The sequence below is a fragment of the Fusarium sambucinum genome, chromosome I, assembly GCF_050947815.1.
Source record: "Fusarium sambucinum isolate potato_lamoka chromosome I, whole genome shotgun sequence".
Classification (NCBI taxonomy): domain Eukaryota; kingdom Fungi; phylum Ascomycota; class Sordariomycetes; order Hypocreales; family Nectriaceae; genus Fusarium; species Fusarium sambucinum.
This window is the reverse complement of record NC_139294.1, coordinates 836,533-849,619: the sequence shown is the minus strand read 5'-3', so window position 1 is coordinate 849,619 and position 13,087 is coordinate 836,533. Positions and strand designations below refer to the sequence as shown.

The window sequence follows — 13,087 nt, the reverse complement described above, 5'->3', positions numbered from 1 at the left end:
CTCTACGAACGGTACACAGAAGTTCTTCCGAAGGAGCAGACTATAATAGCATAAATTACCATGATAAGACACTCTTATCAAGGGAACGATTAGTGAAGCTGTGTGAAACATAACTCTGTATTATCACCATCATGGCTTCTGTTCATCCATACCAGTCTTTATCCATTGACGAACGAGTCAAGAGAGTACTAGCAAAAACTCCTCTTATAGATGGCCACAATGACTTACCACAACAACCAAGAGCATGTTTCCATGGCAAAATTCACAACAATGAGAAATTCGATCTCGAAAAAGGCTTCGAGAGAGGGATGACGGATATCCCTCGTCTCAAACAAGGTACCTACCTCTCACTCCTTTCCATCAACTTCCACTCATTATGCCAGGCGCCGTTGGAGGACAATTTTGGTCTGTATGCGTACCATGTATTCGATCCGCCGAGAACTTCACAACGCCTGAGTACTCCGACATGGCTCGGGATGCCATAGAACAGATTGACTTGACCCTGCGACTTGTAGAGTCATACCCCGAGACTTTTCAGCTGGTTAGTGGTCCTTCTGAAGTCAAGGATGTATACTCCAGTGGAAGAATTGCATGTTCCATTGGTATTGAGGGACTGCATATGGCTGGAAACAGCATTGGTATCATAAGAGCATTTTACAGACTGGGTGTCAGATATGTAAGTAAAAGTGATGTTGTGCCAAGTTGAGGCGTAAGGCTGACGTTTGCAGTGCACTCTGACCCATGTCTGCAACAATGCTTTCGCAGATAGCTCAACCTCCAAAGTTGGTCCTGTCCACGGAGGTCTATCCGATCTTGGAAAAGCAGCAGTAATTGAGATGAACCGTCTTGGTATGTCAATCCTCCCATTAAAAAGTGTAAGCTAACCTATTAGGTATGATCGTCGATATCTCCCACGTATCAGAAGACTGCGCCAGCCAAGTCCTCGCTCTCTCCCGCGCCCCAATAATGTTTTCCCACTCCAACGCCAAAGGCGTCTTCGATTGTCCTCGCAATGTTCCAGACCACATCCTTGACAAAGTCCCCTCAAACGGTGGTATCGTCATGGTAACATTCGTTCCAGAGCACTGCACGGCACGACGTTCCGACGCGAAGATGGAGATGGTTATTGATCACTTATTCTACATAGCAAATCGTATAGGCTGGGACCACGTCGGTCTTGGATCAGACTTCGATGGTATTGCTAGTGTTATTCCTGGTCTTGAAGATGTAAAGTGCTATCCACACCTTCTCAAGGCAATTCTTGATAGGGGTGCTACGGAGGAGCAGTTGGCGAAGGTTGTGGGGGAGAATATCCTTAGGGTATGGGGCGGAGTTGAGAAGGTGAGGGATGAGATGAAAAAGGAGGGTGTTCTTCCTGTGGAGGACGTATTCAAGGATAGAAAGTGGTGGCGATATGATGGGTTTTATCAGATGGAGGATCCGGATCCTGAAGATAAGTTGGGTCTTGACTGGTACGGGGTGCCTCCGCCGGATGAGGGTCTCTATCTTGAGGAATAGATAATCTGCATGTAAATAATATCATTATGCGATTACGAAGCAGAGATGCGATTTTATATGAGTACAAGCAGATACTACCTTCGACACGTAGCCTGCCTTACAATCGACTTTACCAATTCCCATTAACGGCTGATCCCCAGCCCATTGATCCCCAATTCATCTGAGATATATCCACAGTAAGTGATGCCGGATCAGCCATATAAGGCCCTGACATGTCCCCAAAATTCTGCCCGCCCATGTTAAACATCGTACTAGGATCTCCAAATCCCATTGGTATCTGCATGGATATATCATCCGTATCCATCGCACCCTGGCATTGATCCTTATTCTTCTCGTTGTTCAAAGACATATCCGCAATCTTTTCGTTGATAAAGTCCACGATTTCCGGCGTGGTCGTTTCCTTCCCAGCCTTTTCGTGAGCTTTCTTGACAGTTTCCCATGCGTAGAGCACAATATTGGTGAAGGGTCTGAAAACTGGGGCTGGGATATTTGCGTCTGGCGCAGCTCTGGCAGAATAATTCTCGTGCATAACCTTCCACGCCCTCTCGGTCTGATCAGAAAACGGTTGACCTTTTAAATGCTGGATGACACGGATGTACGCCGGGAATGGGAAATGAAGCTGGAGAAACCATCGGAAGTTTTTGGTAAGTGGTGAGCTTGATAGTTTCGTGTCGTATTCTAGCCAGTTAAGGGCACATAAGACGGCGGCTTCTTGTCGCTCCGGCGTATATCCTGTGGATGTATCAAGGTAGGTCAAGTAGTCGTTCATCAGACGACAATTCATAACGTTTGATCGCGCGGTCCACATAGCCATAAAATGAACTCGATTATCCGGGTCACAGAACCGAAGGTATTTGTCTTCAATCGTCTTCTCCAATGTGACATCGCCACCAGGCGGCAATTTTTTAGCCAGAGGCTTCATGACGGGGTTGGTGAATGCAAGATAGAAAGGACTGTTGCGGTAGAATTCGCCAATCTCCCCTCTGACAATTGCGAAAATGGCCTCCGTCGCTTGATCTTGTACTTTCGGTGGAGTCTTTGTCTCTTCTCGAAGTTCCGAATCGCTAACGTTTATGGGCAATGCACAGTCCCAGCTCGGAACGAGGGTCGTCGGTTTGTGATCGCCTAAAGCACTAAAGCGAGAGTCGAACAGTACAAGAGACCACCAAAGTCTTCTTCGTAGTTCTGCTTCGAGAATGCTGCACCGGGCGTTCTTTGCTTCGCTTTGGATGCCCATTCGCTCGGCGATGCGTATAGCTACGGCTAGCATGGAGGAGATCGATTTTGGATGGCTGGCTGAGCGGACGGAAACCTGGAAATTGTCAGTCAAGTGGTAGAAGTAATTGACATGAAACTGACCAAGTAGAGAAACAATGCAGTCAAACAATCTCGGTCATCAGTTCGCAAAAAGTTACAGTTCGACAATGCTTGTTGACAACCGAAATAATATCGCGTCGAGAGCTGCTCCTTTGACTGCTTGAACATTGTCCCACACTCTTCTTGTGATAAACTAAGAACGGCCATGCAGTAAATGCTAAACATCAATGCTTCAAGTGTAGGCGATATCTCCTTCAGGTTGGACGCTGCTTCAACGATACGAGCTTGAAGAGTTGGGGTATGAGTGACTTTCATAAGTGGATTGACGTTGTCTAGATAGACCTGCCACAGCCTGAAGAGATGCGCTGGCTCTGGATGCAGGGTGTGTAGCTCAACGGCTGAATTTCGTGACCCGAATAATATGTCTTGGTCATTGGGTGACATTTGATCTTGGGCGTGATTGAAAACATTTTCGTAGAAAGCGTCGTTGGGATCCCGGTACTAAACACATTTAGCAGATGATCTAGATTAAGTTGACCAGGTAGTTTACCCCTTGGCGCATTGCTTGCCAGATACTTCTGTAGCATGGTTAGTTGAAGTTGTGGAGTGATGTGACCAAGACTTACTTGACTTCGGATACATCCTCAGACCTATCATGGGGACTTCCACCCTCTCTCTTCTCATCATCAGAGTAATAGTCATTTGGCGAACTCTTTGCCGTACTGTTGTTGTCGTCATGAAGAGGCTCAAACTTGACATTATTCTGCTTCATCAACGCTTCGTATCTCCTCAACCTATCCAGAAGCTCTCGTTCTGGAAACCGTCGCCTTCTAGGTCTAGGCTGAGTAGCCGGTACACATTGTACACCGTGCTTGACGCAAGTCGAACAAGGAAAGGTGCGGTCACATTTGACCTTTCGCTGTTGACAGAGAATACATGCCAGTACTCGATGCGGCTTAGGCTTGGGGGCGTCCTGCATGGATGTGGACATGGCGAGATTATTCGGGGACGTTGCAAGCCCGAGAGATACGTCCGAGGGTTGGTGTTCTTGCAAGTGTATAAAAAGACGGCGATGGAATGTGTTTGTTGGGCTGACAGGGAGAGTGAAGTGTTGGTCTCGGTCTTTTCTATCTTCCGATATGACCCCACTTTTCACATTCTCGATGTTTTCGGACTTTAGAAATGTCCATGACCAACTACCAATTATGACAGCACAATATCATGACTTATGGTTCAATTCCTTATGTATTCTTTCTTTCTGATAACTTTCAAATGTCATTGACTTAGCCAATTTGATGGCTGCCATGATCCAGTGCGTTGTCGCCGTAGGCCCGGACCAAACCAGCAATGTGGTAGATCACGAAGAAGTTGTATAAAAGACTGTTAGAAATAAATAGTTTCGGTGATGAACATGATGAACAAAGAATTTATATGCAAGATGGATAAAGAATGAACCAGAAAAGTAAAACAGATGCATATCAGCGTGCGTCATAACTCCTCTGACGTCAGGACTATGTTGATGTTGACATGTTCTTCACGCAACCAACACTTTTGTTTCACTAACCACCTTCTTCCAACAATCTGATAGACTCATCCATCTGTTTATAGTTTGCTATTCAATCTTCGTTCGCAGATCAAGGTCACACTACGAGACCATCACAATGCCTAGCTACACCGGAAAATGCGTCTGCGGCAACGTCAAGTACAGCGTATCGCTGGACTCGCCCGACGAGGCACGAACATCCCTATGTCACTGTGGAAGCTGTAAAAGAGCATTTGGTACCAACTTTGGTTTGACTACAAAGGTAATCTACCTTTCCATGTCCATGATATCAGCTGACGCATGCATCAGGTTGCGCTTGATGGATTCAGTTACGACGAAGGAAAGCCAAAGTCATTTAAACAAGAAAACGGCGTCATCCGGGAATTTTGCGATAACTGTGGTGCTTTCATTTGTGAATATGGCGTACGTACTACTGGCTGGTCCATGAGATTATGTGCTGAGAATATGCCAGGAACAAGCTGCGGACAAGTTTCGATACATCATGTGGGGAACCTTTGACGATCCAGACAAATTCCCTCCAAAGGGAGAGTTCTTCTGTAAATATCGTGCTGAATGGATGCCAGAAGTACCAGGCAAGTCTAGCGCAATCTTTGCTATCAAGACATGCTAACAGTCTCGTAGATCTCTTCCATAAGAACGAAATCAAGGAGTAATTCCAGGATCATGTTAGGTCCATAGCAATACATGCCTCATATCTATCTCCCAGTGACTCGATCTTGTTCTCTAAACAGGCCAGTCTTGTAGAAACTGTCGAAACGTTTCCAGCCTTGTCGGCTTCTTCAATGTAGTATCCATTCCGAACTTATTGATCAATCTTTCCTTCTCACTTACCATGTCACTGGCAACAAGTCCGACAATGATTGTTGGCTGGAGGTCATTCTCTTTTTCGTACTCTCTAATTTTGAGGGAAGCTTCCAGACCACCCATGATAGGCATGGCGAGATCCATGAACACAATCTTACATTGCTCAGGGTGCGCTTTATAAATGTCGAGGGTCTCTTGCCCATTCCATGCGTGTCGATATGTAGATTGGAGGCCAAGCTTGTTGAAATGGTTGCAGTATAAACGCACATTTACTTTATTGTCTTCTGCTAAGAGATACTTGGCGTGTTCTTCCGCGACCTCTGTTGCCTCAGGCACAATCTTGGCGGCTGCGTCAGAGTTCGTGGTGGTGGCGGTTTGCTGCTTCTCGAACTCGCTCATACTGAAGTGGTCTCCTGCACGTCATTGTCAATCGAGGATTCTGATATGGAAGCAGCGAAGTGGAGGATCACCGACCTTGGTATACCGTCGCCTGATGATTATTTGTGGTAGATAACAGAAAAAGAACAGTTCGGTCGGCTTCTAAGCTTTAGAGTACAATCATAAATAGCCTAAGAGTTTGATCTAAATATCATAAAGCTGGCTGATAATTTCATCTCTTATGGCTCCGTATGACTCCGTCCGTATGACTCCTGGAGGAATGAAGGAGCCGGTGAGCTTTAGTCCTAAAAACAGCAGTTGTGACTTAGTAAGCAAGCATGTTCCATTTATTCCGTCGCAAGGGTGCAGAACCAAGACGTCACGTCACTTACATCTCACAACATCATCAACATCATCGCAATGAGCATCTTCCATCCATTTCCCGACCTGGACCCCGAAGTCCAGTCCAAGATATGGGAATATGCACTCTTATCAATAGTCAAAGAACCACGAGTATGTTCTTTCGAAGGAGACAATGAGGTTCAATGCTAGGAAGCATTGGCATCTCCAGATGGTTCAGAGAAGTGCGCCAGATTCGATTATCGACGACTCTTTTTAAGCCTCCCACTAGCCCCGTTTTTCGTCAATAGATCTGCGTGGCATGCAACATGTCGGTGGCTATACCAACAGAGCCTGGTCCGCTGGACAGTCAAAGGGCATAGTCGATACCATTTTGCACGTCGAATGGAACAAACCGATATTCTTTACATTCCTCATCACAAACTTGATAATTTCGGAAAGTGTTTCTACGACGTCTACGGGTCACTATTTGCTTCGCACAATGGCGAGGTCAATAACAACGGCGAGGGCGATCACAACAGCGAGGGCTATCACAACGGCGATGACGAAAAGCCAGCTATTGGATTCAACGGCATCACCAGATACGCATTTTCAGTCCAGACGTTAAGAGACACAGGCGGCCTAAAACTCCCGGCCCCCCTGCATTTCGAATACCCTTTCACTATATACATTGTATGGGCAACCCAGCCTGATTATCTTGGGCCATGGACACTTCAGCCACATGGCAATCATACGGTGGCTTGGGATTTCAGCATGGGTTTTGTACCCAGCTAGGATCGGGTACCAGGAATGGAGAACGACCCAGGAGAGGAGATCATGCGTTGCGTGGGAGACAACAGTCAATACAGGTCTGCTTATCGCCCTGTCGTGAAGGGCATCACTATCGTACCAATGCTAGCAGAACGAGATACTTGGTGCTGGAGAAATATGACTCAGGGCTATCACTACATTGAATAGGTACAGAATACAAACACCACTCATTGCCTATGGTTTTAGGGCACAAAACTAAATTAGTAGGTCACATTATGCTCTTGGGGCTATGGTTGTTAGACTACTTATTTTTATACCCTACGACGTATGAGGCCAGCTTGTCTGTTACCCACTAGAGAGGATCAGTAGCATCAGTCACGTCTCCGGAAGCAAATCAATCAAAACCCATTATACTACGGAGTAATCCCGGAGACCTTGCTTCGGTTCCTCCGATTGCTCTCTCATGAACCACTTGTGATAACAACAGACAGTGGTGATTACAGATACTGACCCTTCAGCTGGTCCTCAGTCCAATCCCAAAGTTTCTTCGCCATCTCATCATCCAACCCAGCACCCTCCAGACCGCCAGTCTTCCCAACGGGCTCGTAAAACTCCCCATTCTTAATTTCCAGTGATGTTGTTGCCCAAAGATGATTCTTCACACCTTCCGAAATAGGTCCAGCCATCTTGGGCGCAACGTTCTCCTGCAGATGTTTCATCATCTCATCCCCCGCCTCCCGCGAGAACAGCTCAGTTTGGACTTCGCCGGGATTGATGGCGATGTTGGTGAAAGTGTAGCGCTTCGCGGCTTCTCGTCCGTAAAGAAGGCAGGCAAGTTTGCTCTGTGCGTATCGAAGAGGAAGTGGTGTCGAACTACTCGCAGACTTGAGAGTGTCGAATTCGATACCACTAGGTCCGACGTGACGGAAACCAGCAGATGACAAGTGTACCACCCTCGCATCGGGTGTCTTGTCAAGAACTGGTGCGAGAAGCTTCAAGAGTAGAGCGTGACCAAGATGATTGGTGCCCATGTGCATCTCGTAGCCATCTTTGGTGAGGACGGGAGGTGCGCCCATGACACCAGCGTTGAGCAAGAGGACATCAAGTCTGTTTTCTCGGTCAAGGAAGTCCTTGGCCGCTGCCTTGATGCTGTCGAAGCTGGAAAGTTCCAACTCCAGAAGGGAAACTTGAGTCCCTTCAGATGACACACTCTTGACTTCTTCTAGGGCAGCATTACCCTTGGTAGAGTTCCGGGCTGTGATGTACACATGGGCTGGGTTGTGCTTGACGAGCTCGAGGGCCGTGGCTTTTCCAAGGCCAGTGTTGGCGCCAGTGATGAGGATGACTTTGCCATCAAGAGAAGGAATATCCTGGGCTGGATTGCAAGAATAGGCCTTATGGTCAGACATTATGGCTCTGTGTGTGGCTTAGGTGTTGAAGAACTAGTTTGTCTACTTGAAGGCCGGCTTGAGGTTGGTGAGAGAAAGACGCCTGGCGTATAGAACCACGACCGCCTTTAAATGCATCTCCGAGTCTTGGCAACAAAGAAACAATATTGTATCAACATGCAATCCAGTCCGGACTTAAGCAAATACGAGCCCGAAGGATTTAAATCACGGTATCTCGGGGTCATTTAGATCAACCTTCAATGTGTCTGAGCTGACATCTCGATGTCTGACCAATGAGAAGTCTGATAATCCGAGCATACCAATCACGAATCTTCATCACCAACAGCCAAGAGTGTCAATGCCATATCCAAGCCTCAGAAAATCAAGGAAATTGACCGCTGGAAGCATAAGAGACAAAACTAATAGGTCAATTTATGCTCCTTAGACTACGGTTCTTAGGCTACTTATTTTGATACCCAAAGACTTAGGAGGCCATTTATTCTACTACCCACTAGCCAATCTATAACAATAACGTAATTAATTGAGTCTATCAAGATGTCTCGAGCAACATGCTGCGGGGATACTCCAACCAAAAGTGCCACTCCGGTGGAAGATGGTCCACGATAAGACCCATGAGATATGTCCCCGTATCTTCAACCTGCCACAATCCTCGTGCGTGATGCAGAAGCAAAGCATAGTAACTCAACAAAATCAGAGCTTCTGGTTTCCTCGTCGATAGTAGGATGGTGAATTCTGGCGATGCCAACATCGTCCATTGAAAGATCATACGAGACCGAGTCCTCGCCCCCTCGGAATTCATTGCGTCGAAGCCGAGTTGGAGGTAATCAATGGCAACTTTACAGACTTTCTTTTCTTCGCTTGTAAGTGAAGGTGACTCGGTTATGAGTTTAACAATCGGCAGGCATTCCGCACCTCTTGGCTCTTTCGCTGATTCCTTTTTGCTCCAAGACAAAATTGGTTCAAGCTCGGAATCGGCAAGTAAAGGCCAAGCAGAGACTACAACGTTGTATATACCGCGATTCAGGTCCACGCATTGTACATAGTGAGACAGAAACCCATCAAGTCCATCTGGACCACGATAAGCCAAAGCATCGGCTAACAAATGATGACCAAGCGTGACAGAAAAGAGAAGAATAGCGACGCAGTTGGAAGAATCGACCTCCCTTCTCGTCTCATTGAACAGAGAAACGGCTTTTGTTTGTAAACCGACCGCTTGATCAAGGTAACGCGATGTACGATCCGTGTGTATTGCTGCTAAATGACGTGCAGAAAACGCGAGCATTTGATGTAGAAGATAAGGCGCCTTGACACTCTCTTTGATACATATATCAAAGTTAGGCTGATAATCGTCAACGTTATCTCCTAGACTGAATAAATCCTTGTTTGTGATGAGATGCACAAAGAGTTCCATGTGTTCCATGTTAACCGCTTTGTCGAAGGGTGTGTCATGGTTGTTTGGTGGGGTCGCGGATGTATTACTTGTGGTCAGATGGATAGTAGATGGTAAAGGACTTTCTCGGGAGGATAGATCTGAAGTTGACGATGATGCTTCTTCTGTAAAGCTGCAGTCTCGGCTTGTCATGGTACACAAGAGGCAGGCTGGTCGGCCTTCGTCACACTACGAGACACGCGTGTTAGCAATGCCATAATACGACATCTTCTCCACGCACCTTGACATGACGTCGCTTGCTAGTGATACTTGATTAGTACTAATACTCCTCTGTTCTGATTGTGTTGACTCACCATTGAAGACATCCTTTCTTGGACTTTTTATGACTCCTTCGAAGCATAATCAAGAATGAAATGATAGACTTCTCACGTTACTGAGTCCCCGATTGTTCAATTAGATTTAACCTACCAGTTTTCCTGTGTATTGAGTAAAAATGTTGAGAATCAGGAGACAAGATTCAAGACATCAACATGGCTGAAGGATCCTGGGATGTCAGCAAGTATCAACACTAATCTCTAAACTGAAGTGATCAGCAATTAATCTTGTCAGCCGAAAGAATGACTAGAACATTTGAGGCAAGGTTAGCTCGACAACCCCTGTCGTCTGCTTAGCTAACACGCGTGTTCAGCTTTAAGATCCACCCATTGGTCTTCTCACCAGAGGCATTGCTAACCTGGAGTTGTTCCTGTTTTGACAATTTCGCATACGCAACACGCGTGTCAGCAGAGTCGACCTGTGTGTAAGAATATTATTACAAGTAGTTCTAGATAATCGAATATTGGTAGATTTAAAAACCCTTCGTTTATCCAGTATTCTGTCAAAAGAGAACATATTCATTTTTCCCGTTCACTTTGTCAGATAACTTGCCTTCTATTTCACCAATCTTACCAACAAAATGGCAATGCTGAAACCTTTCAAAGGCGATCACTACTTATGGGAGTATCTACCGAGTCTCCTAGGCGCAATAGCATTTACAATTGCTTTTCTTCTCATTACCTCAGCTCAAGGATGGCGCATGTTCAAGGGAAAACATTGGTTTTGCATACCCTTTTTCATCGGCGGTGTTTGTAAGTTCCATAACGTACCATCCTTCCCACTGTCTAACCTGTAAGTAGGCGAAGTACTTGGATATATCTTTCGAGCCCTCGCCTGGAACGCTACCAATTCCCTCGCCATATACATCATGCAATCACTCTTCCTCCTACTTCCACCTGTCTTCTTCGCCGCGACATTATACATGGTCTACTCCAGAATCGTCAGAGCTGTAGGCGGAGAAAGCTGCTCTCTCATCTCTGTTCGTAAGACAACCCGTCTTTTTGTCATTGGAGATTTTATTACATTCAATATCCAAGGCAATGGTGGTGGATTACTAGCCAACGAGAAACTCGCCAACGCCGGCAAGATCATCGTCATCATCGGTCTGATTGCACAAGTCATCCTCTTCCTCGCATTCGTGGCCTGTTGTGTGGTATTTCATAGACGATTTCGAGTCCATTTGAGACAGTCTCATACTCCTGTCGAGGTTCGCTGGGAAGCTTACCTCAACATGCTCTACGTCACTTCAGCTCTTATCCTTGTTAGGAACATCTTCAGAGTTGTCGAGTTTGTTATGGATAAGGAAGGTTATCTTCAACAGAAAGAGTGGCCGACTTTTGTTTTTGACTCTGTCTTGATGTTTCTGGTTATGGTGGCTTTTTTTATCTGGTATCCTGGAGACATCACATCACGGCTGAGGGACTCAACTATTGAGCTTGTACCGAAGCGACAGGTCAATGCGAGGGAAGCTAATGCTTCAGATTGATTGGAGACATGACTAGAAGATGACTGTTGTATCTGGCGTGGCCACATATTGTCTTCTGTTTTGACAGAGATGTTTGAACTCTATTTTTATTCTTTTTTTTCTGTAACATGGTTAGTATATTTAAAACCTGCAATTATACGATGTATCTACCTATACATATTAGAAACTATAAACTCAATTGGTAGTCAAGATAAACTTCCTCCAAGAAAATACCTGTGTGCAATAGAGAGCTGTCAACACAGCAACGACTGAACTCTAACGAAGTTCTACCTGATTCTATGGATTGCCATCAAAGTATAATGAATCTTACCTTTGTCACGAGAGGTAGGGCTCATGGAGTAACCTTATGCTACAATGAGTTCAAAACTCGTCCATCTGAGTTACATGCAACTTCTCCCCTTTTACTCCTCAATCCAAAAAAACAAGCTCTTCAACGTCATTCGCAACCGTCGCTCATTTGATCGGAAGCTACTTCAAAGAAGACTCATCCCAAGCCAAGCCGAAAGGTAATAACAATCACGGTCAATCGACCCAGGTCCCGTTATGTACATTAACAACCACCTTGGCAGGCCTTGTACGACACAATGTCGGCTCAATCTAGCAGCGCAGCTAGTACAGCTGATACGAACAACAACGAAAACCACATCGGAGAGGAAACAAATGGGCGTCGTGAGGAGGAAACCCGTGTAGAGATGACAAATGAGGAGAAGGAGGAGGAAAGATATCAACAACTACAATTGGATCTGCAACGACGACTCAAACAGAAGGTGGCCGAATTCAAGGCAAAGCCTAAAGACATGGACAAGAAAGCCAAAGCAGCTGAACGAGATGCCAAAAGACAACTACAAGCTAAGCAGATGTGGATGCCTAAGTCCCAACTCTATCCATTGCCTACGGACGAGATGAGGAAGCAACTTCACGAAGAACGCGGAATGGTCTCCGCCAATGCTATGCATTACAGCCTTGTACTAAGGGGCAGAGCACGACTCGAAGATGGAGAGATGACTCAATCCGAAAGCACAGCTACGACAGCTGAGAAGAACAACATCGAAAACTGCACCAGAGAAGTAACAAGCCTACACCATGGAAAAGAAAAACGTGCAAAGGTGTCAGAGGAGATGAGAAAGAGCGTGGTGGAAATGCTGGAACGGAAAGATTGGGATCGGGTGTTGCGCAAACTTGGGAGAATTGATAAGATTTCTAGGTATGGAGGAATCGTTTCAAAACACAACCCTAAGCGAGACAGACAGACGTGGTTCGGCTTAAATCAGCGTGTATGATGATAGGATGGAATAAGGATGCTGCGGGCGGGTGAACAAGCCTTCAGCACCAGACTAGCTCCATGATAACACAGGACTCATGCTGGGAGATTCAATCAATTACCATTTAATGTGACAAAATTGATCAAAAGGAACTGTATCTCTACTGATGTTTACCAATTAAGAATGATGTATCTGCCACCATTACTTACTTGGTGGCCCTACGCGAACTGACATTTCCCCTTCGATCAGAAGAATTGAGTTACAAAAGGTAGGGCTTAAAAAGAAACCTTAGTCTCGCACAAAACAAAAGCAATACTTCTTCTTTCTTCCTTCAGTAGCCTAACCATCAAACGTCCTGAATCAGCCTTCTGAGGCTAAATGTGACAACATCCCTTACGCGCCGAACCCCCCAGACTAGTGAAAGCCTCAGACTCAAAAGCCACCACAAAAAATGCATTATTTCAGGGGTATCTC

The 13,087-nt window shown here is 45.8% G+C and overlaps 9 protein-coding genes across 9 annotated transcripts; 5 read left to right on the top strand and 4 right to left on the bottom strand.

Annotated features, from left to right (window-relative positions):
• Positions 1–131: 131 nt before the first annotated feature.
• On the top strand, positions 132–1,518 carry FSST1_003011 (renal dipeptidase family; the record flags this gene model as incomplete). The annotated part of the gene is made up of 4 exons (XM_083229053.1): positions 132–336; positions 384–676; positions 729–849; positions 893–1,518. The coding sequence occupies 4 exons, from the start codon at positions 132–134 to the stop codon at positions 1,516–1,518; spliced, it is 1,245 nt and encodes a 414-aa protein (XP_083086441.1).
• Positions 1,519–1,627: 109 nt separating this feature from the next.
• FSST1_003010 (uncharacterized protein) lies at positions 1,628–3,826 on the bottom strand (the record flags this gene model as incomplete). Its single annotated transcript, XM_083229052.1, has 4 exons — positions 1,628–2,830; positions 2,878–3,336; positions 3,386–3,413; positions 3,462–3,826. 4 exons carry the CDS (start codon positions 3,824–3,826, stop codon positions 1,628–1,630), a joined length of 2,055 nt encoding a protein of 684 aa, XP_083086440.1.
• A 670-nt stretch (positions 3,827–4,496) lies between these two features.
• On the top strand, positions 4,497–5,052 carry FSST1_003009 (Mss4-like protein; the record flags this gene model as incomplete). Its single annotated transcript, XM_083229051.1, has 4 exons — positions 4,497–4,640; positions 4,688–4,801; positions 4,851–4,971; positions 5,021–5,052. The coding sequence occupies 4 exons, from the start codon at positions 4,497–4,499 to the stop codon at positions 5,050–5,052; spliced, it is 411 nt and encodes a 136-aa protein (XP_083086439.1).
• A 70-nt stretch (positions 5,053–5,122) lies between these two features.
• Positions 5,123–5,602, bottom strand: FSST1_003008 (response regulator; the record flags this gene model as incomplete). The annotated part of the gene is made up of 1 exon (XM_083229047.1): positions 5,123–5,602. One exon carries the CDS (start codon positions 5,600–5,602, stop codon positions 5,123–5,125), a length of 480 nt encoding a protein of 159 aa, XP_083086438.1.
• Positions 5,603–6,001: 399 nt separating this feature from the next.
• On the top strand, positions 6,002–6,715 carry FSST1_003007 (uncharacterized protein; the record flags this gene model as incomplete). The annotated part of the gene is made up of 2 exons (XM_083229046.1): positions 6,002–6,094; positions 6,272–6,715. The coding sequence occupies 2 exons, from the start codon at positions 6,002–6,004 to the stop codon at positions 6,713–6,715; spliced, it is 537 nt and encodes a 178-aa protein (XP_083086437.1).
• Positions 6,716–7,188: 473 nt separating this feature from the next.
• On the bottom strand, positions 7,189–8,100 carry FSST1_003006 (uncharacterized protein; the record flags this gene model as incomplete). The annotated part of the gene is made up of 1 exon (XM_083229045.1): positions 7,189–8,100. The coding sequence occupies one exon, from the start codon at positions 8,098–8,100 to the stop codon at positions 7,189–7,191; it is 912 nt and encodes a 303-aa protein (XP_083086436.1).
• A 529-nt stretch (positions 8,101–8,629) lies between these two features.
• On the bottom strand, positions 8,630–9,890 carry FSST1_003005 (Zn(II)2Cys6 transcription factor domain-containing protein; the record flags this gene model as incomplete). The annotated part of the gene is made up of 3 exons (XM_083229044.1): positions 8,630–9,718; positions 9,771–9,789; positions 9,844–9,890. The coding sequence occupies 3 exons, from the start codon at positions 9,888–9,890 to the stop codon at positions 8,630–8,632; spliced, it is 1,155 nt and encodes a 384-aa protein (XP_083086435.1).
• Positions 9,891–10,445: 555 nt separating this feature from the next.
• On the top strand, positions 10,446–11,351 carry FSST1_003004 (RTA1 like protein-domain-containing protein; the record flags this gene model as incomplete). The annotated part of the gene is made up of 2 exons (XM_083229043.1): positions 10,446–10,617; positions 10,666–11,351. 2 exons carry the CDS (start codon positions 10,446–10,448, stop codon positions 11,349–11,351), a joined length of 858 nt encoding a protein of 285 aa, XP_083086434.1.
• A 584-nt stretch (positions 11,352–11,935) lies between these two features.
• On the top strand, positions 11,936–12,631 carry FSST1_003003 (uncharacterized protein; the record flags this gene model as incomplete). The annotated part of the gene is made up of 1 exon (XM_083229042.1): positions 11,936–12,631. The coding sequence occupies one exon, from the start codon at positions 11,936–11,938 to the stop codon at positions 12,629–12,631; it is 696 nt and encodes a 231-aa protein (XP_083086433.1).
• Positions 12,632–13,087: the final 456 nt, after the last annotated feature.